This window comes from Pleuronectes platessa, chromosome 18, assembly GCF_947347685.1.
Source record: "Pleuronectes platessa chromosome 18, fPlePla1.1, whole genome shotgun sequence".
Taxonomy (NCBI): Eukaryota; Metazoa; Chordata; class Actinopteri; order Pleuronectiformes; family Pleuronectidae; genus Pleuronectes; species Pleuronectes platessa.
The window spans coordinates 16,110,484-16,135,851 of NC_070643.1; the positions used below are offsets into that span (position 1 = coordinate 16,110,484).

General features: G+C 42.3%; 1 protein-coding gene across 2 annotated transcripts in view; it reads right to left on the reverse strand.

Moving 5' to 3' along the window:
• The window catches only part of trps1 (trichorhinophalangeal syndrome I), a 90,178-nt gene extending 77,789 nt beyond the window's left edge, over positions 1-12,389 (reverse strand). For both annotated transcript variants that reach the window (XM_053446576.1, XM_053446575.1), the window contains exon 1: positions 12,317-12,389. In XM_053446576.1, the coding sequence (XP_053302551.1) occupies positions 12,317-12,329 (13 nt within the window). In that variant the 5' untranslated portion in view covers positions 12,330-12,389. The remainder of the gene's footprint in view (positions 1-12,316) is intronic.
• Positions 12,390-25,368: the final 12,979 nt, after the last annotated feature.

Below are 25,368 nucleotides of genomic sequence, written 5' to 3' on the forward strand. Positions count from 1 at the left end.
CAACAGCTAGATAGATGAGTGAAGTTTGAAAACAAAGATGCAGAGATACCAAATATTGAGCATGGCTTTATATTTCGTTCAGTTTCAAGTCTTTTTGGCAATGAACACTGATAATAACTGACAACTGTTCCTTGACTAGAGAAAGACAACAGACAGGTCGACAGACAGAAAGACAGAGAGAGAGGGAGAGAGAATAACACGCAACAGGAGACTTAGAGATTTAGAAAGGGAAGAGATGAGGAGACAGAAAGAGGACGAGATGCGAATTCATTGCCTTAAAAGCAGCTCCCAGTCACACGGTGTGATAAGAATCAGATGGCACATACAGACGTGCACGCACACACACACACCTCCTCGCACGTCAACACACAGACACACACATGATCCATGAATCTTTACTTTGAACCTCTTAAGAAGTGTTCAATTACTGTTCAATTATATGGTGTGTGTGTGTGTGTGTGTGTGTGTGTGTGTGTGTGTGTGTGTGTGTGTGCAAAGTGTCACAGACAGAAGAAGAAAGTCAGTGTGAGACAGGAGCAGGGATGAGATTCTTTCCACCTATGTGTCATTTCCTCTCTCTCTCTCTCCCCCTATTTCTACTCTCTCGCCATAACTTCACTGTAACAAGACTTTCTCTCTCTCTTTCTATCTCCCTCTCTCTCTCTCCCTCTCTGGACGAGCCTGCCTTGCTCTATCATCCTGCAAGTCACATCACATCTCCCTGAAGCAATAAATTCAACCATCCTTAAAAAAAGAAAGGAATAAAGAGAACAGATTAGAGCTGTCAAATAGAGTTAGCAACAAATACATTGTCGATTTGGAACCATGTGATAATGTGACAGTGGCTGATGGCATGAAGAGGACCCCTGTCATGTGATACTCCACTGATCCCTGTAGTGGAATTGTCTCATGTCTCACTGGTCTAAGAGGAAGATCAAATGTCAGGGTCAGCTCTGAGCAGCACTTCTGGGGCCCGCAGGGAAGCAGTGACATACTCCCAGTCCTGTCAGAGGCCGAATCTTTAACCTGGTGCAGTGGTGCTCCTTTCAAATGATGCTAGGTTATACAATGATTAACAGGAGGGGGGGGGGGGAGACTGGGTTCTCATTATACAAGTCTATATGTTCCAGTTTATAGTATCATTTTCCCATGTAAATTTCCCAAAAATGGGGGAATTAGTCTGGTATTTAACCCTTTAAACTCAACAGAAGTGGTCCACCAGAGCCTAATTTAGTATTTTTGCCTATTATAAAGATATGAAGATATATGAATTTTATATTAGATCCATTTAAACCGGTTTCGGCAAACAATAATCGATGGGACCTGCACTCAGGAGGACTGTGTTAAGAGGGTTTAAATGTACGACACCTCATTATGATATCTTCAAATGACTTGTTTGGTCTGAAACACAGTCCAAAACCTAAATATATTATAAAGTTTGTACTGTAGTAGCTTTTTCTGTTCTGCCTTACAGAGTGAAGAAGAGGATAGAGCCCCTGGTCTCAGGGGTGTTTTTGTCAGGAAGTTTATCAAGACACAAGCCAGGGGTGGCAGGGCAGGGTGGCAGTGTGACTAAAGACTAAAAGCATCCTTCAGAGAGAAGGCCAAGTTATTTCCCCTTGCAACTGTAAGGATCCCCCCTGTCCGAGCGTCCTTGAGCAAATCACAGAGCCCCTCCTGGTCCCCGGGGAGCTATTCTGTAGCGGAAGCTGCAATCGACTGGGAGGGGGGGGGCGAAAAGAGAATTTTCCCGACAGGGGATCAGTGGAGAAGAACCAAAAAATGTCACCAAAGTTCCACGCCTCACCTCACCACAAAACACTCTGGTGGCAAATTATCTGCCTCCCCCTCCTTCTGTCTATGTGGCACTCTTTTCTCTTTGTGCCTCCCTCTTTCTCTCTCCTCCTGTCCTATTATGGACATAGCGACAGTGTTACCGACAGGACGAAAAAAAAGGTTTGATTCACCGTCTGTCCCTGTCTGAATGTGCACTCGTGTATATGTGTGTGTGTGTGCGTGTGTGTTAGATAGCAGATAAGAGCCATATATAAACAGCACTTGAAAGCAGAAATGTAAATGTTTAGAAGTCCCTGCAGAACACAGACCATATCAAGATACCAGAGAGAGCAAGAGAGAGAGACGGAGGAGGGAGAGATTAGAGCGGGAGTTCACACCAGGAGAACTCGCATCCTGCTGCAGTCGAGACTCCAGTCGGAGTCCAGTCGTCAATAAGGCTTAGAGGAATTTAGCATCTCGGAGCTATACATCCAAAATCCTTAATGTGCTGCCGAGTTCAAGCGAAGCACCAAGTTAAGAGGAGATGCTTTAATGTATTAGACACCTGAGCACCTTCATGCAATAGAACTTTTTAGAGACAACTCTTGAGTATGGAGTAAAACTCGACACTGTATTCGAGCACAGACGACATTCTCCTGTCAAACAATTGTAGTGTCAAGTCGACAACTTTTTGAAACAAGGGAAGGTCATTCTGTCTTTCTTGGTCTTGGTTGTTATTGCATCATACACATACAGAAATTGTACGACTTCCAACCTACTATCCAGGCCTGCTCTTATTTATTTAATGAGAAAAAATATTAAAACTATTAAAACTCAGAGAGCGTATAACCTCCACCAAGGCTCACACGCCGTCTCGCGCAAATAATAATTCCTGGATCTGCCTGTTCTATCTAGATGCTCTGTAAAATGGGATAGTAAAATGGAAATCTGTGGGGGGGGGGGGGGGGTTTGCGAATCCTGCGAACTAACAAACACAAACAGACGGAAACATAACGTCCATGGCGGAGGTAATGATGGCATGATGGGTGATGCTACTGGTTGCACCAACGTGATCAATAAAGCAGCAGGAGCTACTGGTGCCCGCCCTCAATCTCATTCAATCATCATTTGATGTTTTTATTTAAATGTCGTCCAAAACTGTCTTCAACATAGAAACAGAAGAGTCTCCTGGATAAATCTACCGGTTTATGTTCGGGCCTGAACCACAGCAGAGGTCTCAGGTTTCTCCTGCTAACATCAGTACTTGGTACAACAGGTGGTCTCAAAACTGTGTGTAAAGGTGCATGCTTGTGTGGCTTTGTGTATCCTTGTATGAATACGTTTGTAAGTATATGCTTACATTTGTTTACATCTGTTTATACTGCACATGCTTACGTAAGTGCATGTGAGTGTTTGAATAGTTGCACCAAATATGTTTGTGTGTGTGTGTGCACGAGCATGTGCGAGTGTGTGATTGTTAGCAGAAGCTTGTTAACCCCAGAAGTCGTTACCACAGCCTTGAGGTTTACACCAATTAGACAAAATAAACGACAAGCGAATAACAAAACAGACAAATGAAAAACAAGACGAGGGAAGAAAATGATTACTGATGGAAAAATTTTAAGAGAATATTTTCACTAATTTGACAACAACACCAAACACAAAAAAGCTGACTTAGTGACAATGAGAATCGATAAGATGCTGCTGAAAAGAAAGATCATATTTTTTGGGGGAAGAAAAATAGAAAGTGATCGTTGAAGCAAAAAGTTAGATTCAAGGTGAGAGAGAGAAAAAAAAAAAACTATTATCAAAACCAAGGGAGAGAAACGAAAACAATAAAAGGAAGAATATAGCAGAACAGTGGTCATGCATATTTCTGTGTGTGTGTGTTTGTGTGTGTGTGTGTCAGACAGAGAATGGGGTAGTATTTGACATCACTGCTCCTATGCAGCTTTTTTTTCCTTTGAGACGTTTTTGTTTTTACAGCTTCACTCTGGGCAGACCAGACCGCTGTACACACAGTCATACACACAAATACACATTTTCCCTCATTCGCTCTCTCTCTCTCTCACACACATACATACACACACACACACACACACACAGAACATATATCCATACACACAGGCCCCTAAAGGGGCCTTTTTCCACATTGGACCATATGGTGCAGACAGGCGCACGGAAACAATTCTCTAAAAACAACACACACTCTGCACTTAGAAACCTGCCACACGGCCTCACACACACACACAAAACACACAACATACACACAACAGTTAAATCTGCTGAATGAATTGCTGCCTTGTTCAGTTGTGCACTAATGGCAAGGAACCTGCCATGAAGATTACCACACGTTCAAACACACACACACATGCACGCACACAGAATTAAGCATTCTATGGCACTTATCCATTAGAGAGGTTGGTTATTTTCTCCAGTCTAAAAGTAGGTATTAAACTTAATATTCCAGCAGTAAAGTTGCACTGTTAAGCAGCTGGGGCAGATGTCTGAGAAAAGCAGGAACTCTTCAGGGCCACAGAATGGAACATGACCAGTTATACTGGCTAATTTAGTATTGGACATGTTTTGGCATTAGACAGCAGGGCTATCAAATGTTAAACACAACATCTATCACCACCTGACTGAAGCGCTCACAAGGCTCTGGACTGCTAAATGGAATATGTATGCAATATCATGATATCTGACACAACCTTGACTCAGAGATATGCAATGATTGCTGGAGAGTCTGCAGGACAAATTGGTAAAGTTGAGCAGCTCAAAGTTAAAGTTAAAGCCTGAGGGCCTGTCTGAAAATGTATCAATGACCAGAACTCTGATTCCTATCTCTATAGTGCACATTTTTATATATATAGCATCATCTCTACTACTGAATATAATATTTCTACTTTAATTTATATAATAAAAAGGTACATCTCATCTATGAACAGAAGGCTCTGTCCATGTACGTATCCAACGTTGAGCATAAATTTGCCTTAATGCTTGTCTAGGTTGTATATATTGCTGTCCTCCCTATTTAGACTTGAATTTTAAAGACGAGCGGTGACCCAACAGCAAAGTTAACGGTCAAAATTCAAAGTATGACAACTTCAGCAGCTCTGAGTAAGAAGCACATGCCAAACCTCAGCAGGTCTTAGCTAAACAAAGCACAGACACGTCCTTATTAAGTCTGCATTGAGATCATCACAACATTACTCTGATGGTAATTCACTTTGTCTTGCATCTCCCTCCCTGTCTCTGACTCAAAGTCCGATTCAGTGCCGTCCTTCTTAGCATTTCCATCACTACGACACACTTCCAGTGCTTTGGAAGTAATTAGCAATAATAATAAAAAAACATTCTCAACCAACCAATCTTTCAGTCACTGGTGTTATTTTCTCCGACAGTAGTCGAATCCATTTCTTTCTGCCAATATCTCACATATCCCCATTTAGCCCGTTGCAGTCAAAGGCACAGCAGGTTCTCCAATACCCTCAACAATATGGAACTTTTCATGTTCCATTACCGAGAATTGGCCCTGAAAAGATTCAGGAGTCAAACTCAACAGAGTTTGTTATTGCAGTCAAACATATCCGAGGGACACGAAGCAGCTGGAGTCAAAAACGTCTGATTTTCCAGTTCGACTTACTCAGCAGTGATTCATTAAGACCAAATAAGTGACTTTTGTAAGACACGTTTCAGAGAAAGAGGGCAACGATGACTCAGCTCACCGAGAGGAAAGCTTCCTTGAGAGGAAAAGTCAATATGATACACTGTATAAAGTAAATCACTGCATAAAAGAGTGTTTTCTGTATATCAAACTTCTGTGTAACAATTATTGTCATGTAAAATGTCTCTACATTTCTGGTTAACTCATGTACTGTTGGATGTACCAGAGGTTTTAATATGCAAGTCATACTCCAGGAGACATTCATAAATCCATGTATTCGACGCACAAGCACATTGTTACACTGGCACACTGAACGTTGACTAAGCATCTACACTTCCCGTTTACAGATAGAATACATGCAGTCAATAATGTCCATAGTAAAAAATTACATACTAATTTAAAACAGTGCCACCATGGAGAATATGCAGTCAAGCGGTCAAAACATTCTCCTGACTGTGATGTGAAAGGTTTTTATCTGGGACCAACCGTATGGCACAGAATCTCTGACAAAAGGAGATGACATCTGCAGATAAAACTTCACAGAGGATGGCCCCGATTTACACTGTCAAGAAAGTAGGCAGAAGTAACAAGTTAAGATATGCAGTATGCACCTCTATCTTGGATACGAGTGTGTGGAAATGTCACACAGCCTACAGCTCGATATACACACAGAAACATCCAATCAACATCTCTCTGGCTCCATGTGTTTTCTCCCCCTGTTCATCTCTGATGGCAAATGTGTGCCCACATTGTCCCGCACCCCCCCTCTGCACTGGCACTGACAACACAGCCAAAGACGCGCCGCAGTCTACCGTGAAACCCACTGCTGCATGGTGACTGAGTCGCTTGCGTGTTGGGCACCTGGACCTAAAAAAACTACCAGTTGGAACTATCTGTCAGCTCCCAGCTACTCTGTTGTTATTGTTCTGGTGAGCTGTTCGGCTGCTGCCAGGAACCCTGGCCGCTTTAGCTGGGCGAGCTGGATGCTAGCTGCTGCACAGCCCCGCTAGCCACTGGCCTGTCAGCTCCCAGCAGCTCTGTCTTTATCATCGCGGTGGCGCTGCCTCTGCTGACGATCTGGCAGAGGCACTATCAGCAGCCGCCCGAGAGCTTCTGTGTTTCTTTGCTGACAATCCAATCTGACAACATGTTATAAAATGTGAGGTAACCCATAAAATTCACTGTTTATGTCTAAGTGTAAGTTGGCTGCTCTCGGCCACACTTTCGCTATGATGTCAGGGTTTCTAAGTGAGGGCTGAAAGTTACCAGAGTGTGCTACAGTGGTGCAGAGGGAATGCACGTGTACTACCGGTAAATGCATGTCTCATCTATGAATAATACTTGGTGGCAAAAAAATTATGATACATCAGCAAAGCGCTCCTTGAAGGAGAGAAGAAGTACAACTTTTTGTCAAAATAAGCAGCCACATTTGAGCTGACATGGCTATAATTCCTGCACCTCAGACAAGGCTCCGACTGCCGAGTGATTTTTCCTTGCAGACATACCAGGAGCAGCACACAGCTGTACAGTTCACCAGCATATGGATTAAATAAATACAGTCTGCACAGAGCTTGTTAACACTTGTTCACTTGGCTACAGCGCACTGTTGAGGCCAAACTGAACACAAAAGACATACACCCACATCTGCACACAGGACAAAGACGCACATGCAAGCTGCATGCACATGCACACAAACAGGTATAGCCTCACACACAAGCAAGCAGCCTTAAAAAGTGAATTATCAGTGAATGGGTGCAGCACAGGCTATTGTGGGAGCAAGTAGTGACACATACGGGTCTAATGGGTTGGAAGGCATGAGACAAACTGCACGAATATAGAATCATGTGATCTACAAGGCGGAGTTTGTACGTCACTTCCTGCCTCTGCCTGCTGCACCACCTCTCGCCTGAATAATGCAGAGGGTTTGTTGCTGTTGTCTGTGCAGAGAACCCCCCCGCTGTGTTGTGCATGTGTGAAAGGCAATCTGTTGGTAAACTCCATAGCCAATTTTCCAGATTTTACCCACAGGTCATGTCTAAAAACGGATATATAGTGTCTGTGCAGTGTGCGCACACACACAAACACAGGCCTGGAGTGTAATTATGTGGTACAATAACACCGGAATAATGAGCCACTATTTGGGGTCTGGTCTCCCTCTAGCAATGTGGTCACTCGCTAACCAAATCTGATTAATGGATTTCAACCCCGTTTCTGCTACAAACACAGAAAACAGACCGAGACAAAGATAAATTGGCCGAAGCCTCGAAAACTAGGTTGAGCCCGTTGCCCTTGTTTTGCCTAGTTACTGTTCTTAATCTGATTAATGGATTCTTCTCCTTTTCCCCAGAGCGGTTGGACAACAACAAAAAAGACCATTGAATCCAGCAGTGGAAAATGTTGTTGTGGCTCTGTAAAGCTGTCGCTCTACACAATCTGCACGGACAGGTGGATGGGAGAAGAGTGAATTACAGAGGTGATAACTCCAAGTACAATTTTTTAGTTCCTGCTGCCATGACAGGGTCAAAGGTGCTCAGACTCCATCACTGATTCAGAAGTTCTTACCCTTCTCCAGACAAATAAGGAGAAAGTTAGTATTTTCTTTTTATTCAAATGTATGTACTTCTACACTATCCATTTGTTTTACAAAACCAACCTTCTGGAGTTGTGTGCCGTATATGGATGTGCAACTGTGCCCACATCAGTGTTGATGTCATATAGCCGAAAAGGACCTCAACTTTACCAGGCTATGCCACAAGTCATTTGATAAGCCAAAGGCTAATATTGGCTAACTAGCTACTGCAACATTATACCGACTGTTTATTAATCGCAGTGCAAATCAGAAGCCCGGCAGAGCCAACTGGGCTGAGTGTCAGTGTACTCAGCTGCGTTCTATCCACAAACGGTATGAGCCGTGTCTGGCTCATTGGTGGCTGCCAGATTTGACAAGATATCAGGGCAGCGAGGGAGCTCCAGTTAGCGGTGCTCGAGGGGTGGCTTCAAGTCCAAGGCTGCAAATGGAAGTAGCCCAAGATTCAGAATAGGTCCAACCTTGCTTGGATCAAAATATCTGATCACTTGATATGATAGTCATGATGACGGACTATTCAAATTTAGAAAACACCAAATTATGGTGGCTGTAGAGTCCGGTCAACTACGTGGGTAACTTTCCCAGCACTAATCATTTTTTTCAGAGTTCAAGATGGATTCTTCTAATTGTTTTGAACCAACACACAAAGTAATTGAGCTTATTTTAATAAATAGATACTGAAACTGTGGAACATGCCTTAAAAGTCACTTAAAATATAAATGGATAATAACTATATTTGCAGATTAATATTGCTGAGTTATTAACTTGCTAGTTTATACTTTGCACAGACAAAAAAGACGTGATGACAACTTTTGGTGATAAGATCCAATGTGCTGCAAATAAAAATGTGTTTTCCACAGCAGATAATTTATACATTATGCCCTACTGCCTGCATTGCTCTATCCAGAAGCCACTTCAGAAATCAGAGTTCATTTCCTGGACATTTTCAAGAGTTCATGTCTAAAACAGTGTTATTTTCGTAAACCGGTGGCAGGTTTAGAAGCAAGTTGCTGATACATCAGTGTTCAGTCCAAATTTCATTAATACAAGAGACAGTGCAATCAATTAACAGCAAAACACAACAGCCACCTCCTAATTAGTGATGTCACACTGATTTAAAGCCCTGAGGTAACAGTGAAGACCTCAGACACCTTAGAAACACACACGGAGAATGAGACACACACATCCGTCGCTTTGATTTGTGATTGAATTTATGTCCTTTAAGCAAGTCACTTATTAACAAACTAACAAATGAAGTCATTAACTGCCCTGACAGCAAGTGGCACCTCTTTTCTTTAATATTTGTCCGTATGACGAATTAGCCTTAATTGTGATTAATTGTTTTGAGGAGGGGGGAGAGTAATACTTGCTGTTTGCACGTGTGTGTGTGTGTGTGTGTGTGTGTGTGAGAACTAATACATATTGTCGTTGTAAGTTGTAAAGTTATGAGAAGATGGCATTATCACATACACAAATAACTACCGGGTGACCCATTTATTTGCAAATAGGTCAACAGGTAGCTTATGAACACATGTTGGTTCACACCTCATTCACACTTTTTCAACTGAGCCGAGTTCTACGGTGACTTTTGTGTGTAGAGGAGCCAGAGAGACAGACAGAGACATCAAGAGGAAGACGAGGAGGAGACTCGTATGAGGAAGAAACACGTGGGGATTCACTACCTCTGCGGAGCCAAACTCATCACAGAAATAAACTTCTGCAGGCTTTGATAACGTGTGTGTCTGTGTGTGTAAATGTGTTTGCGTGTAGCATGAGATCTAAACTTGCTTGTGGGTCAGGATGAATTGTCTCTACTCAACATTCCCAAAAGAATCGGCCAAATCTGACTTGCATGACCACATCAAAGGCAACGTAATGCCACAGCACACACGCACATGCATACACACACATGCACATGAGTACATTCACAGCGGAGGGCATGCAAACATGCACATGTGAAGACACAGCTGGACACGCAAACACACACAGACGAACACAGACCACAGCTAAAAGCATCAAGCAGCTCAAAGCAATCCGCCCTGCCGAATAACATCACCAAGCAAAGCCACCATACCACATAATGAAAAACATACAAACGCACACACACACGCCTGCACTCATGTCTGCAACAGGCCTCATACGTATGCATCCAGTGCCATATACTGAGCCTTGCTCGAATGATATCTGTATACAAAGACAACTAAAATAAATATGGAAATGGCGAATTTTGAAGAAACAAACTGATAATGTACATACAGTAATGAATAAACAAACTAAGTCAAAGAATCTCGCTGCATTTACACTTAAAGGTCAGTTGACCCAGTTCTTCACAAAACACTTTTTACCTACTTTTTTTCCACTATCCTGTTGCTGTTTAGCCTTTCAGGTAGTTTGAGTTATTTAGTTAGTTTCTACTTGAGGAGATTTTGGCAAATTCTCCATTTAGACTTCTTCTACATCCAAATATAATATATCTCTCCAGACCCAATGTCCCAGCTAGTCAGGTAACTCAGGAACCGTGGACAGTGTTCACGTTTTTCCATTTTTTTAAACTTTAGTTTATAAAAAAAAAATAAACTGTTGAGACAGCAAGAAAAATAAGTGTGTGTTTGTGTGTGTGTGTGTGTGTGGAAACAGACTGAGGGTTCTTCGGCATGTATGGTGACACAAGTGTACAGTTGTTTGAACATGCGTGTGTGTGTGTGTGTGTGTGTGCGAGCACAACTGACAGGGCGAAAACTATACAAGCCTTAAATTCTGATATTCCAACGTGTGTGTGTGTGTGTGTGTGTGTGTGTGTGTGCCTTAAATATACAGTTTTACAACAATCATTATGCGACAAAACACAGTGTGGTTAACGTGCATTATACTGCACATCCCTATAAAATAACATACACAACTGCTGACTATACTGAAATCCACAAACTCTCCCTCTCTCTCTGACATATACATAAACACACAAAAGTACAGTGCACAAGTGCAGAGTGAAGGATTTTGCATATACAGCATATAGTCATTAAAACGACTCCACAAACAAAACATATAAAACACCGCCGTAATTATAAAGCAGCCGACACCACAGACCACTGCAGCTTTGTACGCACAAACCTCAACTGTTTTCCTGTAGTGCAATCACCTGTGTACGTGTGAGCGTGTCCTTGAATGGTTGAATGGAGGCAGCCTGTGTTCACTGTAACCCTCCACTCATACATCATCATACTGTAATTGTAGGCTAACTATCTCTTTATACGAGTTTACTCCACTGGTACACATCACCATCGCTCCCAGTTCAGTGCAGTCACGTCGGAGGGGCCTCAGAAACGCCTGCTAACAATTACGTACATATTTTTTTCCAAGTACGTCTAATCTCACTCAGCCGATTAAACAACTGACCAAGCTGCTACCACACAACTTGACTGTGTGTATAAGGAACTAATTGAGCTCTGCTAATGAGGTTCAGTGAAGCGGAGTGCAACAGAGTGGGCGTGAGGCTGGTGCAGGTGACATTTGGCCCGGACTCAAGAGGCGCCATAGTGTCACGCAAACACACACACACAAACACAATGCAGATCAAAACTCGACAGAAAGCCACAGAGAATGGGTTGGATGTCGTGGCATCGCACTCACTTCCTCCGCCGGCGCTGACTCAGAGCAGTTTTTGTTAACGCTTCACAGTTGCTCGGCATGAACGCCTTTCCAACAGCAGTCATTTCGTACAGTGTACAGTAAACTGTTCCCGTTGCAGCTGATGGAAACTAAACTGATCGATCAAGACTTACAAACTAATGGAGCTCGAGGAGGGAGGTAGATCACAACCTTTTTCGTTCACTGTGAGAAATTATTGCATGTATTTTTTTATTTATTTGATGTTTTAAAGTTTAAACTTTATCAAGACTCACTGAACTTACCATGTAAAAAAGTTTGTAATGCAGGCTAAAAAAAGTGTCATGTATTTTTTTATTTAATCCTAAAAATTAAAGCTACAGACTGAATATAAATATTTTAAGTGGCAACGACTAGAAACAAAGAAAACAGGGATCAATCATGGCTTAAACTTTGATTGATCAAGTGATAATAATTAACATTGTCTTTATAATATATATTAGTGATCAATTAAAGGATATTATACCTCCTCTAATTCGTTACTAAATGATACCTAAACAAATGTAATTTAATTACATAAGGACATTAATGTTATTGTTATAATGTTTTGAATGATCACATTGAGAGATAAATAAGAAGTGAAATGACATGACATGTTTTCAAACCCTGTGTACATGTCTTACCTCTGCTGATCATCAGGTTATAAACACATCATGGCTGACTGCGGGTCTTGGCCACAGTTCTGTGGAAGCGGCTGTCCGTCCAGCAGCACGGTGCCGTACTCCACACTGCAACAGGAACCAGGTCCAAACTAATATCCTCCCATCGGGTCCACGTAACTCCACTTTTTTCAGCCTCGTTGACTTTTCTTCAAGAAGGTCTTAAACTCCACGAAGCATCGGCCGACCTCTGGTCCAGGGCTGGTGCTGCTCTTATGCGTAACAGCTGGGCATTACAGTTTGGAGTTTGATCAAGTGCGTTGCAGGTCCGTGTGAGAAGCCGTGCGCAGCCTGCCCTTCTTTCTGTCCTGACAGGGGGTTTTTTTCCAGCTCTGGTTGAGGCTCTCAGTCACGGTTGTCAGAGTCCACCATCACCTTAACAACCTGGAAAGTGACAGAGAGACAAATAAAGTTAGAAACCAGCTTATTCTGCAACATTTACTGGAACCCGTTTGACGTCAAGCATTTTGTCCATATTTAACATTTACAGGAAACAATTTCATCCAGACTTTTAGACGTCCGCCCAAATTGACCGGCTGATCAAAAGGAGCGCGAGGACCAAAAAAGAAAAGTGTGTCCGCCTGAGAACTGGGCCGGTCAGACTCCACTAATCGCACCAATTTTGTATTATCACCAGATTTGACAGCTGACAACGCCTTCCATATGTGAAGATTGTTTTAAGGCCCCCGGATAAAGACCGGCCACTGATAATGTTAATCTTGAAGTAAAACATGCGTGTAACTGACAAGGAAAGTTACCAACCTGCATAAGTGCAAAAGCAATTTACTTTCACATTGTATATAAAATTGTTTTAATTAGGAATGGTATAAACTGTGTCCCATCCTCCTCCTTAAAAACCGCTCAAGGGAGCACAATTAAAAGCAAATAGTTATTTATAATGAGAGCGTGTGTGCGCGTGTGTGTGCATGTGTGTGTGCATGTGTGTGTGCATGTGTGTGTGTGCGCAAGGAAGCTTGGCACAGTCTAATGGCAGCTATCTGTGGCGCAAACTGGTAGCGTACAGTCAGCTTAATACACTTTAAATAAAGCATTCAGCCCAGTTTGCTGCCAATACACTGGTGACAGAGAAGCCACTAATAAAACCGTGAGGAATTAATTGAGATTAAGAAACCAGTCTGTGGCACCAGCATTAAATCTCTCCACACTCATTATTCGCTCCATTTCAATATCGACCGCTTTATAAACGAGAACAAAACAGTCGCCGCTGAGCGATTTCCAGGTATTAATAAACAAAATAAATGACTGAATATCCTATTTCCCAGTGAGCCCTGTATCCGCCGACGATTATATTGTCTTTATTTGGTAATTCTAGTGTTAAATGTCAGACTCTCCAGTTCTCTGTTCCCCCTTTTGTTGCCCCAACCACAAAAATCACTCCACCCTCTCTCTCTCTCTCTGTGTGCCACCCTTTCTTCTTCTTCTTTCCATCCATCTCGACTCCCTCTCTCCCTCTTACCGCAAATCTAAATCTGAGTCTGTATTTATACAAAGCCGGTTTCCTTGGGTCAGTTTGACTCGTGTGTGTGTGTGTGTGTGTGTGTGTGTGTGTGTGTGTGTGTGTGTGTGTGTGTGTGTGTGTGTGTGTGAGTGAGAGAGGCAAATCCGAAGTCTTCACACGTACGCTCATAAAGCCCCTGTTTTATCAGCTTAAATGATAAAACAAAGAAGATGGCAGAGGCTGTGCATATTAGCCCGTCTTTCTCCTGCTGATGTGATACTTCCACTTAAAGTTTTGAAAAGCTTGAATGCGGGTACAACGTTTTTTTGAAAAGCTAATGGACGTATGGGACGGGCTTTCCACCTGCTCCGTGGTTTACCTGGTCGGCCTCGGACCCGACCACATCCTCGAGCAGCTCTAACTTTGTTTGGACTACAGGCTAGAAAACGAGCACAGCAGCCATTTGAGAACTTGAGTGCGTCATTATCTGAAAAGGGATATCTGCTGGTTTAAAAAGAAGAAGAAAACAGGGAAAGAGAGAAAGAGAGAAAGAGGGAGAATGCTGGCATCAGTATTAAAGCACATTATGAGTCATTACTTAAATTATGAGTAATTTTTTTAAGACCCTCCCATCTCAAAGAGTATTGTTTCTGATGTTATAAACATGGTAGATGATGAGTTCCAGGTAGGACATATGGGAGGGAAGTGTCACATGCCCTCAGGTAACATGACACTGAAATAAAAGCCGATATCAAACTGTCCTGACTTAGAACAGCTTGATATTTCACTGCTTTAAATGAACATAAGAGTTTAACGATCCCTGGCTTAAAACGCTATGACATACACCCACCTACAAAAACAAAGATTACATTGATACATTCTGATGTTTTCTACAGGCTTTAAAATCCGCACTGTGAAATTACACCGTGCACACACACACGCGCACACACACACACACACGCTTCCGGTTATTACATGATTGACCACATAATAGCATTAGCCATTAGAGCTGAAAGAAAGTGGAAGAAAAATGTTCTCTCCGCAAGAAGAAAGAAAAACTGTAGGGCGACTTACTCATTAGACGTTTTCACAACAGGGAAAGAAAAAGGGAGAAAACCGTTTTTCTCTCTGTTAGAGAGTGAATGTGGGTCTAAATATTTTCCCTGTGGAACTCTGACTCAGTCGAGCTGCTGCTTATTCATTTACTCAATCACTGTCTTTCCCTGCCAATCTGGTTTTCTCCTTATCCTCCTCCTCTTTCTCTATTCCTCCACCATGCCACCATGACTTATCTCTTTCTTTTTTCTTCGTTTTCTCAGTATTACAGCTCTGTCCCTCGCCCTCCTGCTTTCCCTCCCTCCATATCTCCACCTCTCCCATCAATCCATCACTGAGCTCTCTGTCATATTCATGTGCTTCTTCGGTCTGTTTTTCCAAACTGTCATTGTGGCTGAGCAACCCACCCCCCTCCACCACCACAGCCGCTGCCTCCTGAGCTCCGACCCCCCTCCACGAATGCGTGTGGTCCGGTCCGACTATAGACCGTTACATTGTCCCAGACAGGTTGGACTGCGCCACTAGCCAGCAGACGTGGGGGTGGAGGAGGTGGGGTTGGGAGGGCTGGAGGGCGGGAGGGGGGGGTGTTCCGAGGGAATGTTTGTTTTTCTGTTTCCAATTTGGTCCAGCCCGAGGAACTCCACACTCCGCTCCGTCTCAAACACACCATTCATGACGGCCTGACGTACATGATTACACACAAATACCCACTCACCAACTCTCCCCTCACACACGCGCACACGCACACGCACACGCACACACACACGTATGCATGTAGCCATACATATGTTAAACACCTAACCACGCATACACGCATCCTGAACGCACACAGGTTCGGTCCCGGTCGTTTTTTTTAACCATGAAAACAAGCCCTTTAATTTATCTTCTTTTCATCTCTAACTTTTTTCTGATTTGTTATTACTAATGCCGTTTCAAATGACATGGTGGTCAAACTAATTACCCTCGTTCCTTCCTGGTCCTTTGAGTGATTTCCCTCTTCCCTCGTCTGTCCCCGAGAAAAAGATTGTCTTTGAAAGGTCTTTTTGATGTGTCTCGCTGCATTTTTTAACATTATGTAGACACAGTTAAGCTCCATGTTCCACCAATTAGAGCACAGAGAGCACATTGTCTCACACTCAACCCAACTCCTCCATCTGAAGTGGATTATTTCAGTGACTTTTATTTGAGGGATTTGAAATAAAAAATTGAAAAAACGCTGATGTTTGCATGTACTTATAAAGCCATAGAGTATCAACACAAACAAACAGAGCGGCCCCACAGATCAACAGATGTGAGAGCGTCTCCTCGTGCCGATTGGTTTGTTTTTAAATGTCATGTAGACGGAGTTTGGTTCCACATTCCATCAATTACACGTCGGACGGACAGGAAACCGCGCTGTTTCTTCTCTTTATTTAAAAGCTGCGTCTGAAAATTACCGGATGGTTCTGTTGTTTTGACTGTTTGCATTTGAACTTCGAAAAGCAAGACGTTCAAATGTATCTGAGACAGACGGAAAATCAGATAACGTAAGCAGAGGGACAGGATTGACCAGCAAGAGTATTTATTGGTTTAAAATCTCCCAGGTCATACCTTGCCTGCTGCCCTCATGCTCCAAACAAATTAAGCATCCGGAAAAATGTAAAATAAAAGGGCATCTGCATATATTTATTTAATTTTTAAAGCTTCTCAATTGGTTGTAATTGTTTTTTGAATGCTATAAATAGCAGAAAACAAAATTGAAGCTACAGCACAACATCTGCCCGGAATAGGCAGGCAGAAAACGCTGAAGTAGGTGTTTTATTCCCCAGTTGTTGACTCATCACTACTGCAACATGGATTTAACATCAAATGCTGAATAAGAGGCAAAGGAGCAGGAAAACACACACAACAGGAAAAAGGAGATGTGTTCCTCACTCCCCAGGAATAGAAATAGCTTTAAAATGTTCCCGAGGTGAGTCTGAAACTGACGGAAAGAGGAAAAAAAGTGTTTAATATTAACCTTTTCTTTGTGAAGAGCCAACTCTGTTATTTGAATGTCCCCTATAGGCCTGATTATCATAATGATTAAAAAGACTGACTGGGCAGAAACAAGACTTAGGCACTCAAGTTCTTATCCCTGGACTAGAAAAAACTAACATGATAGCTCCCGGTGGAGGACGTGTCAGAAAACGGAGCTCGCTACGAGCAGCTCGGAGCAGCTGACACTAACTGCTGATGTCCGTGTCAAAACAGAGCAGTGATGACTGTCTTCGGTTACACGTGGCATATTTAGCTGTTCCTAAGGGATTCCTTTTGTACAGTGTCATCACTCGGCTTATAGTCGCAGTTGATCCACAGGAATCTAACAACTTTTACAATGTATTAATGCATTTAAGTCATTTTAAGTCATTTTAAGCAAGAAATCTAGCAATGTTCTAGTTGTGGCTTCACCAGAGTGAGAATTTTCTGCTTTGCTTTGATTCCTTTGAAAGGAAACAGAATATTTCGCCCTAGTTTCTGAATATCAGAAAAACTGTATGAACTAAATGATGAATACAAGAAATAATTAATAGATTAACTAATTATGAAAACAATTAGATGGGATTAGATGTGGCCCTTATTAAAGCTTAAGTAGTTATTTGATCTTAGTTATCAAATCAATTATGTCAAATAAAGGACCTTATTAGAACGTTTTCTGACAGAAAAAGTACCATCGTCTTTTATATCGTCCTGATTAGCAAACAAATTTGAAATTGAATCAGTTTATAAATATTTTTCTCACTCAGACTTGGCTGACGTCTTGTTAAGTGGCGCCACCTCTGAATTTTAACTGCTATCCGTGTATAAGAAGAGACAATTTACAACAAAGCACAAACTCCTTCAGCCAGTTTGTCTTGATACAAGAACCCGTTGTCATGACGGGATCGTGACAGCGATGTTCGCCCTCGGGTGGAGATCAGTCAGTGACCCGGATCGACCAGATCTTTAAGCTTGTGGAGGAATACAGCCGAGGGAGCGGCCTGTGTCTTCATTACTGTGGGACACACCCAGAGCTGTGGAGTTCTGTGCTGTGACACAGAGGCACGTGCAAGCTACTGACACACGCCACTTCCCGATAACAGACCTGTTCCTCTCTGTGCCTGAGTAAAGAAATGATATCAATCCACTACTTCATGTTTCCATCAGTAAACGTAACAAAACAGGGTAAGGGGTTGAAGATTGGGGGGGTTGAGGCCAAATGGTATGGCCCAACACTCAATGAATAATAATCGATTGATATACCTTCAATTAATATGACATTCTTTCCAGAGAATACCAACTAGGTAGGGGCCAAAGGAGCTACAACAAAATTGGATATTAGCTCGAGCTGCAAATTAAATTGAATCGAGAAAACCAAACATTATATTCTATTTATAACAACATTTTTCATTAAGTGTGACGGTTTGATTTCTGGGGGGGATTGTACAGGCCGGTTTGGATTATTTAAGGGGTTGCAACCCCTCTTTCCCCCTCATATATTACGTCTTAAAAACAGTGAATACCAATATTCTTGTAGTAACAATATGTACTACTAAAACAGCGTCATTTTACAGTTTACTCAATTTGCACACAGAGTTTTTTTTTTTAAACAGACAAAAACTACCAACCGCAGTCCAGACAATATCCGCATTAGCCTGTGTATGGTGTTAATGTCCTGCCTTGATCTACGGCAGTAGCAGGAAAGCGAGAGCAGCATAAATCAACGCAGGACTGTTGATTTTGACCTTGCTCTCCACCGCTAAGACTCTCATACATCAAAAATAATGGAGAACAAACTCTGCTTCAGTGCTAGTTGTAGGCGTAATGGAAGGAACTAGTAGCTGCATAAATCAACATGCTGATTGTTGACTCTTGCCGGGCTGTCTTTTCCCCCCAAAATACGGAAAGCAAACTACGGCTCTGCCAGAAACACACACGCGCATATCTCACCCGTCTGCAAGACATGTCTGATGAATTTCAACACAAACACACAGGCACAAGCGTACGCGTGCACACACACACCCCTGTATGTATGTGTGTCATGGTTTGGTTCATCTCTGTCTGGGTAAACTCAAACATTACGTCAGACACACGCGCACATCAACCGAGAGAATACACACACAGCGCTACACACTCACAACTAAACACAACTCTCAGTCATGTACACACACACACACACACTTTCCACTCCTGGAGAATCGGACGTTTCCTGCGAGTGCCGGGCCCAACGGGAAAAAATGTCTGGACAAACTTAAAGACGCACAAGCGCGCGCACACGTACACTTGCAAGACACATAAACGGAACATTTTTAACCCACAATGTTGACTTTATATTCCTTTCCAGAGCCCTCTCTGTCGGAGCGCCGGCCAAGTGAAGCAGCCTTCCCCGCTGAACACTATCGGGAAGGCAAGACTGGGAGGGATCGGGGGGGGCCTCGGTGATGTCAATGCGGGGCTGGACTCCATTCCAAAAAAACGGACTTTAATCAAAATCCAAAGCCATATACGATCATTGTAATTTCTTTAATGCAGAATTTTCACGGCAATAAAAACACGCTTTAATATTTCTCAGTGTCACAAATCACACGGTGCCTTGGAGCCACCAACTCTCCCTTTGATTTGATTCTCCCATAAAGCTCTTCTATAAAACCCTGTGACTGATGCCAAAGCATCCGGCACTTTTCCTCGACTGGAGCGAGGAATGCTTTCTATGATGATTTTTGCGACAAGAAACTGAATGAATGCCCTGAGCCATATAATTCCTTCTATAATCTGGGTTTATAATTTAGATTGCACGAGCAGCACTTTAAAGCACACCTGCAGGAGGATTAACAGCCACGTTTAACTGCGTGTTCTCGCCTTTTCGGCTGATTTTTTTGGGAACGATTTATCATAATCACTTCTTATTCAGTTCATGACAGGTGCACGAGGAGTTATAAGTTTGACATTATGATATTAACAAAGCTCAAACTATATCTGGATGCTCCTGACCTCATCACTACATCATTTCTACAGGGTTCTGGGTTTTCCAAAGCACAGGTTTGAACTCCAGGTAATAGAAGTAAAACATATATTGCTGCATATGCACTGTGATATAAAACACCAATGGTATTTGCTATTTTGGTGTAAAAATGTCTCTCGGGCTGAGAGACACCCCCTGCTCGGTCTGAATTGTTAGCAAGAGGCTGCTCTGATGTTCTGTGTGGAGCCGGGTGTGAGCTCTGCACTCACTGAAATATCAGTGCACAAAAGGTCTTACAGAAAGATTTCTGTTAAAAGAAATACGTGCGCCATTACACAGATTGAGGGTGTAAGTGGTTTTCAACAACACTGTGGTTCCTCAAAACATCGGTGTTCCACTTTTCAACCACTGCTGCTAACTCCTCTGGTAGCACGCATCACTTTTCTTCACTCCCTTTCCACATGTCCTCCTCTCCCATCTCCTTCTGTAAAACTGAACGCCATCAAAGCTTCCTCGCTCTTAAGTGTTATTCAGGGGAGACTCTTTACCCCCCTCAGAACTATTTGAAACACTTTGCTTCATAACCCCACATGTATACTCTAGGTAACGTTGGTGGCCCACAGTGCGATATTACTGGAATTAAAACCAGGATGTGTTCCAAAAACAAAGCGAAAGGCACTTGTTTCATCTTATCCTTCATGACATGAGTCAAATGTTAAAGCTGCTTTAAGTGCCTGGTAAGATAAATACAGAGTATTCTCCTGCTTCACAGCAAGCCGAACTAATCCAGAGCAATTTTATTATTTGAAAAACAAAAACCTGTTTTATCTCATCCCACAACAGGCACGTCCCTCCAGGGCTGCAGTGAGATGTGGTGAAGTGCACGTCAGAGATGTGATAGCACACGCCCCTTCTTGTGTTTTACACAGGTATAAAAAGTTGTGCGTGGCCAAGCGCCTGGGAGAACAGAAGCCCGACCGACAAAGTCCCAACGCTAAACTGTCACCGCCACTCCCTGACTCGTCTCAAAGAGAGAGAGAGAGTGTGAGAGAGAGAGAGAGAGAGAGAGAGTGAGAGGTTCTCACGACGAGGTGAAATCATCCTCTAAAGAAAAGGGAGAAGACAACTTGTGTGTGAAGCAGTAAAAAGCCCAAAAGCCATGTTGCAGAACAAACGCCATGCCCCCCACTGTGCTATTCCAGCCATCACAACACACACACACACACATGCACGCACACACACAAACACACACACACAGTCCCTAAGTAAATTTAACTGTCAGCCGTAAAGTTTTTGACTATAGAAAGTGATTTTGCCCCTTTTCTCTCGCTCCACTTTTCGTCCTCCCCCTCCCGTGTCTATGTAAATGAGTTCTTCATCCATCCTTCTGTCCATCCATCCTTCCAGCTACGCTTCCCCCCCCCCCCCATGTTCTCTCATTCTGACAATGTTTGTGTCACTCATTCCATCTCTGCTCATCCCTCTCATTCGAACCTTCATCCCGCAATGCATCCATCCATACCTCTCTCTCTCTTTCTGTCTCCCCACACCACGGGCAAACTCTGACCACAGACACCCCCATTTGCTCCCCCTTTCCTTATCTCCTCCCTCCCACCTCTCCCAAAATGAGAAACTACGCTTCCCCCCCTCTTTTTCATCTGTGCCTCCTTAACCCCCACCCCCCACACACTTCTGACTGTGGGCCTCTGACACCCATCCTCTCATCTCCCCCCACAAAAGTCTCAAAGACCCCCAGATGTGTGCCCCCTTAATTTCCATTTCAAAAAAGAGTCACCTCCCTCCCTCCATCATCCACATAGCCGTGCCCTCCCACACACAAACGCACACACACAGAGTGGACACTTCAAAAACAGTTACACATGCATATAAAAACATCAGCAAAAACACACACACCACCCCCTCCCCCCCCCAAAAAATGCTGATCATGACAAATATCACTTATCTAATCCTTGAAAATTATTATTACATTTTATTACCAATACTACCGGAAGTGATATTTATCAAAAAATGACCATTAAAAAAAAAAAAAACACTATTTATCCCTAATTTAAGTTGCATTAGAATGTTTGATAAATGTAATACTTAAGAGTAAATTTACTTTGATTTCATTACAAACGGTCACATCTCATTGACTTGTCTTGGTCTGTCCAATGATCTAAAACTCTAAGATTTTACCATCATAGATGTTGGAAGGAAATCCATAAAAGATTCTCATTTGATTAGCTGAAGGAGGTTATTTTATCATCAGGGCCTGGATATATTTCACTTCATTAATTGGCAGATCAATACTGCTCTTCCCTAGTTGCAATACTACAAGAAAATGTCTATAGTTAGGAGCTGGACCAGCTCAACGCAGGACGAAATGTTTCAAAATGCTATCAGATCTCTATTCAAATCCATGCAGCAGTGTTACACAGACACAACCCCATCAGTGGCATCAAGCACTGTATACTGGGTGACACTGGAAAGAAAGAAAAAATAAAACTAAATCTACCCATGGTTGTGGTTTCCTGCTCAATGTCAAAAGTTTCACTCTACGTCAAAGGATTTTCCTCATCACATCAGACACGCACATTTAACTCATCGTACCCGGACAATATCCTACGCCTTCCAAAAAAATGCTGCGTAAGAGAAGATGAACTGCAGTAGACAGAGATGAATCCCCGCTTCTTTCTAACTGGAGTTGGTTTGAAGAGAAGCTCTGAGGGCATTAGCTCACACTGTGTGCCGGGGCGGTGGCCTGTGAAGCCCAAAGCTGCTGCTGCTGCTGCTGTGGGATTATCAGTATCAGTAAACCAAGGCCGTCCCCAACTCACAGAAAGCAGGTGAGATGGTTTAGCTGCATCCAACTGAATTTCAGATTTGGGCAGAAACAGCCAGCAGTACCAGATGGAAGGTTTTGCGGCGGGGGGGGGGTCTATCTGACTTTGCTTTCTTTGCGCCGTCTCGTGGTTTTAAACCGGGCCAGCCAGGGTTACATGAATAAAATAACACAACAGGCCAGACGGGCCATTCGTCAATTACAGTTACTAGATCCATGCTTAATTTTTCCTAATGTTTTTTCAACAGTGCACAAAGCCAGAGGCGCAGACACACACACACACAAAATCAGCGGAGGCTATTCGCTTATAGAAAGAAAAAAAAGAATGTACATGTTAGTCGTTTAAATCATAGTTTTAATTTGACGGGACGCCGTAAAAAGTCTGCCCCTTATTACACACACACACGAAGGCCCACACTCACAGACACACACATGTATGCACACGGAGCGAGGACAAAGACTACTTTGAAAAGTTACTCAGCCACCAGATGTTTTAGCCAGATCCCAGACTACAATACTAATGGGGCTGTGTGTGTGTGTGTGTGTGTGTGTGTGGAAGAGGGGGAGTAAGCGCAGTACGTTTTAAAGAAACTGAAATGAGTCCCCTTCCACAACACGTACAGTGTGTAGTCATAACTATACACTTTCAGTAATGAAATGAAAAGTTTTAATTTAACTTACTGTGCATGCAGATACACATTTAAAACAGATCCCTTTACCGTAAAACCGGGTAATTTTATAAAATGAAACACATCATAGATGACAGGGTTGCGTCATCTATGAGTCATCTATGTGTGTGTGTGTTTTACAAACACACACAAACACGCATCCATCCATCCATGAAATAAAGAGGTAATAAAGAGATAATGCAGGTTGACTGTGAAACATACACTGGGAGAAAACACACATTTGCAGAAGAAAAAGTTTAACAAGTCAAACCTCGGGAGAAATATTATTGTGACCGAGAAGGAAACAATAGCAAACAAATGTCAGCGTGTATTTACACTCGAAATCAGAAATAATTGCAATCTCAGAGCGAGTAAATTGAGTATTTTGACAGTGGCTGTAGTCTGATCAAACACACATGACACTAACAGTTTTTCTCAGTTTGCATCACGGTAAGAATAAAAGATTGAGAGATAAAGACACGGCAGGAGGGAAGGGAGAAAAGGAGAGAAATGAATGTGTTTATGCGGGTGAGCAGGCTCTTGGTTTGACTACACACACACTCACGCAGAGGAGACGGTTGACCTTCAGGACTCAGATATCCAATCAGTGAGTCAGATCTGACTTCATCGAAGAGAGATAAGCGCCGATAGACTTTTACAGTAACTGATAACCATCTCTCAACAGTGCTCAACTGTCTGGAAATGAATGTTCTCCGGCACTGAGAAGCCTGTGGCCACGAGAGGTGGTGTGTTTCTGATTTATTTGAAAGACGTACAGGAGCAGATGCCATATTAATGAAATCTATTGAGCTGCAGAGGCTTCAAATCACCTGCGAACACACAACCACCACATCCCAAATACCTGCGATTCAACAGGAAAAAGTCATAACTCGGACTTATAGCAGCTCAGCAAGAAACTGTTGTAATATCAAATACAGTTATTTCAGCAATTCTAACTTGTTGATAGAATACAGCAAGTCAAACCTGGTAAAGTGAAAAAGATTTTTCTTTCAGCCACGAAACAGGTGGATGTGTTGATTCACATGACATCAAATGACTCTTTGCCTTGGAAACATTGATTGTGTGTTCAAATTGCAGTGAGACAACTTTTACTTTTATCCGAGCAGCTCTTTCAAATAAAAAAAAGGAAAGGAAAATAGCTGCCACTGCTACTCGAGAAAAGTCTCACTGAATTAAGCAGTAAGGACTTAAAGAAAACGCTCCAGCACTCCCTCCATCTGTGTGTTCGCAGCCTTTTCAGCCTCGACACAAAGACGCCTGCAACATAAATCACGTCCAAATTCATGCCACTTGTGCAAGTGACACATTTTACATGGCTAATTTTCACCATTTATCTGCTGGATATTGTGTGAAAACTGGAGGGAACTGCAGATGGAGTCGTGCTCATGGGAACACTGAAGAAAACAGCATATGAATGTACTGCAGTTTAAATTATTTTTAGCGTTTTCTAAAGAACGTGTTGTAATAACCCTTTATATAATCTTACCTGATACAACACTAAATATATTAAGTCTACGAAATCTGTGAGTCTACACTGGCTTTTGAATGTGTCTGATATATGCATTGAGAAAATTATTATCAATTCACATTTAGGATTACTTGTAAAAACTGTCCCTTTTTTCCCTTCAGTGCATTAAGTTATTTCTACAAATTCTGAAAAACATGCTATATTTAAAAAAAAAACTTACTTTAGTTAGATAAAGTTTCTAAAGAAACATATTTAATATCACGACATCCTGACACAGACGTGCTTTGATGTGCAAACAACAAACTGGTACAATTAAGTAACGTTAAAAATAGTAACCTGCAAAATCTAAATTATGCTTTAAGAGATTATTTTGCTTTGTTTTAAGATGTATAAAATAATATTATATTCAAAAGAGAAAGAATTTAAGCAAATAACCCAAATAAAACATTTTAGCTAGTTGCATGTGAACAAATGGTGTGAAAATTACAACACGTGAAAAGATGAAATGATAAATGAATCTATTAGGCAGGTGTGACAGCTGG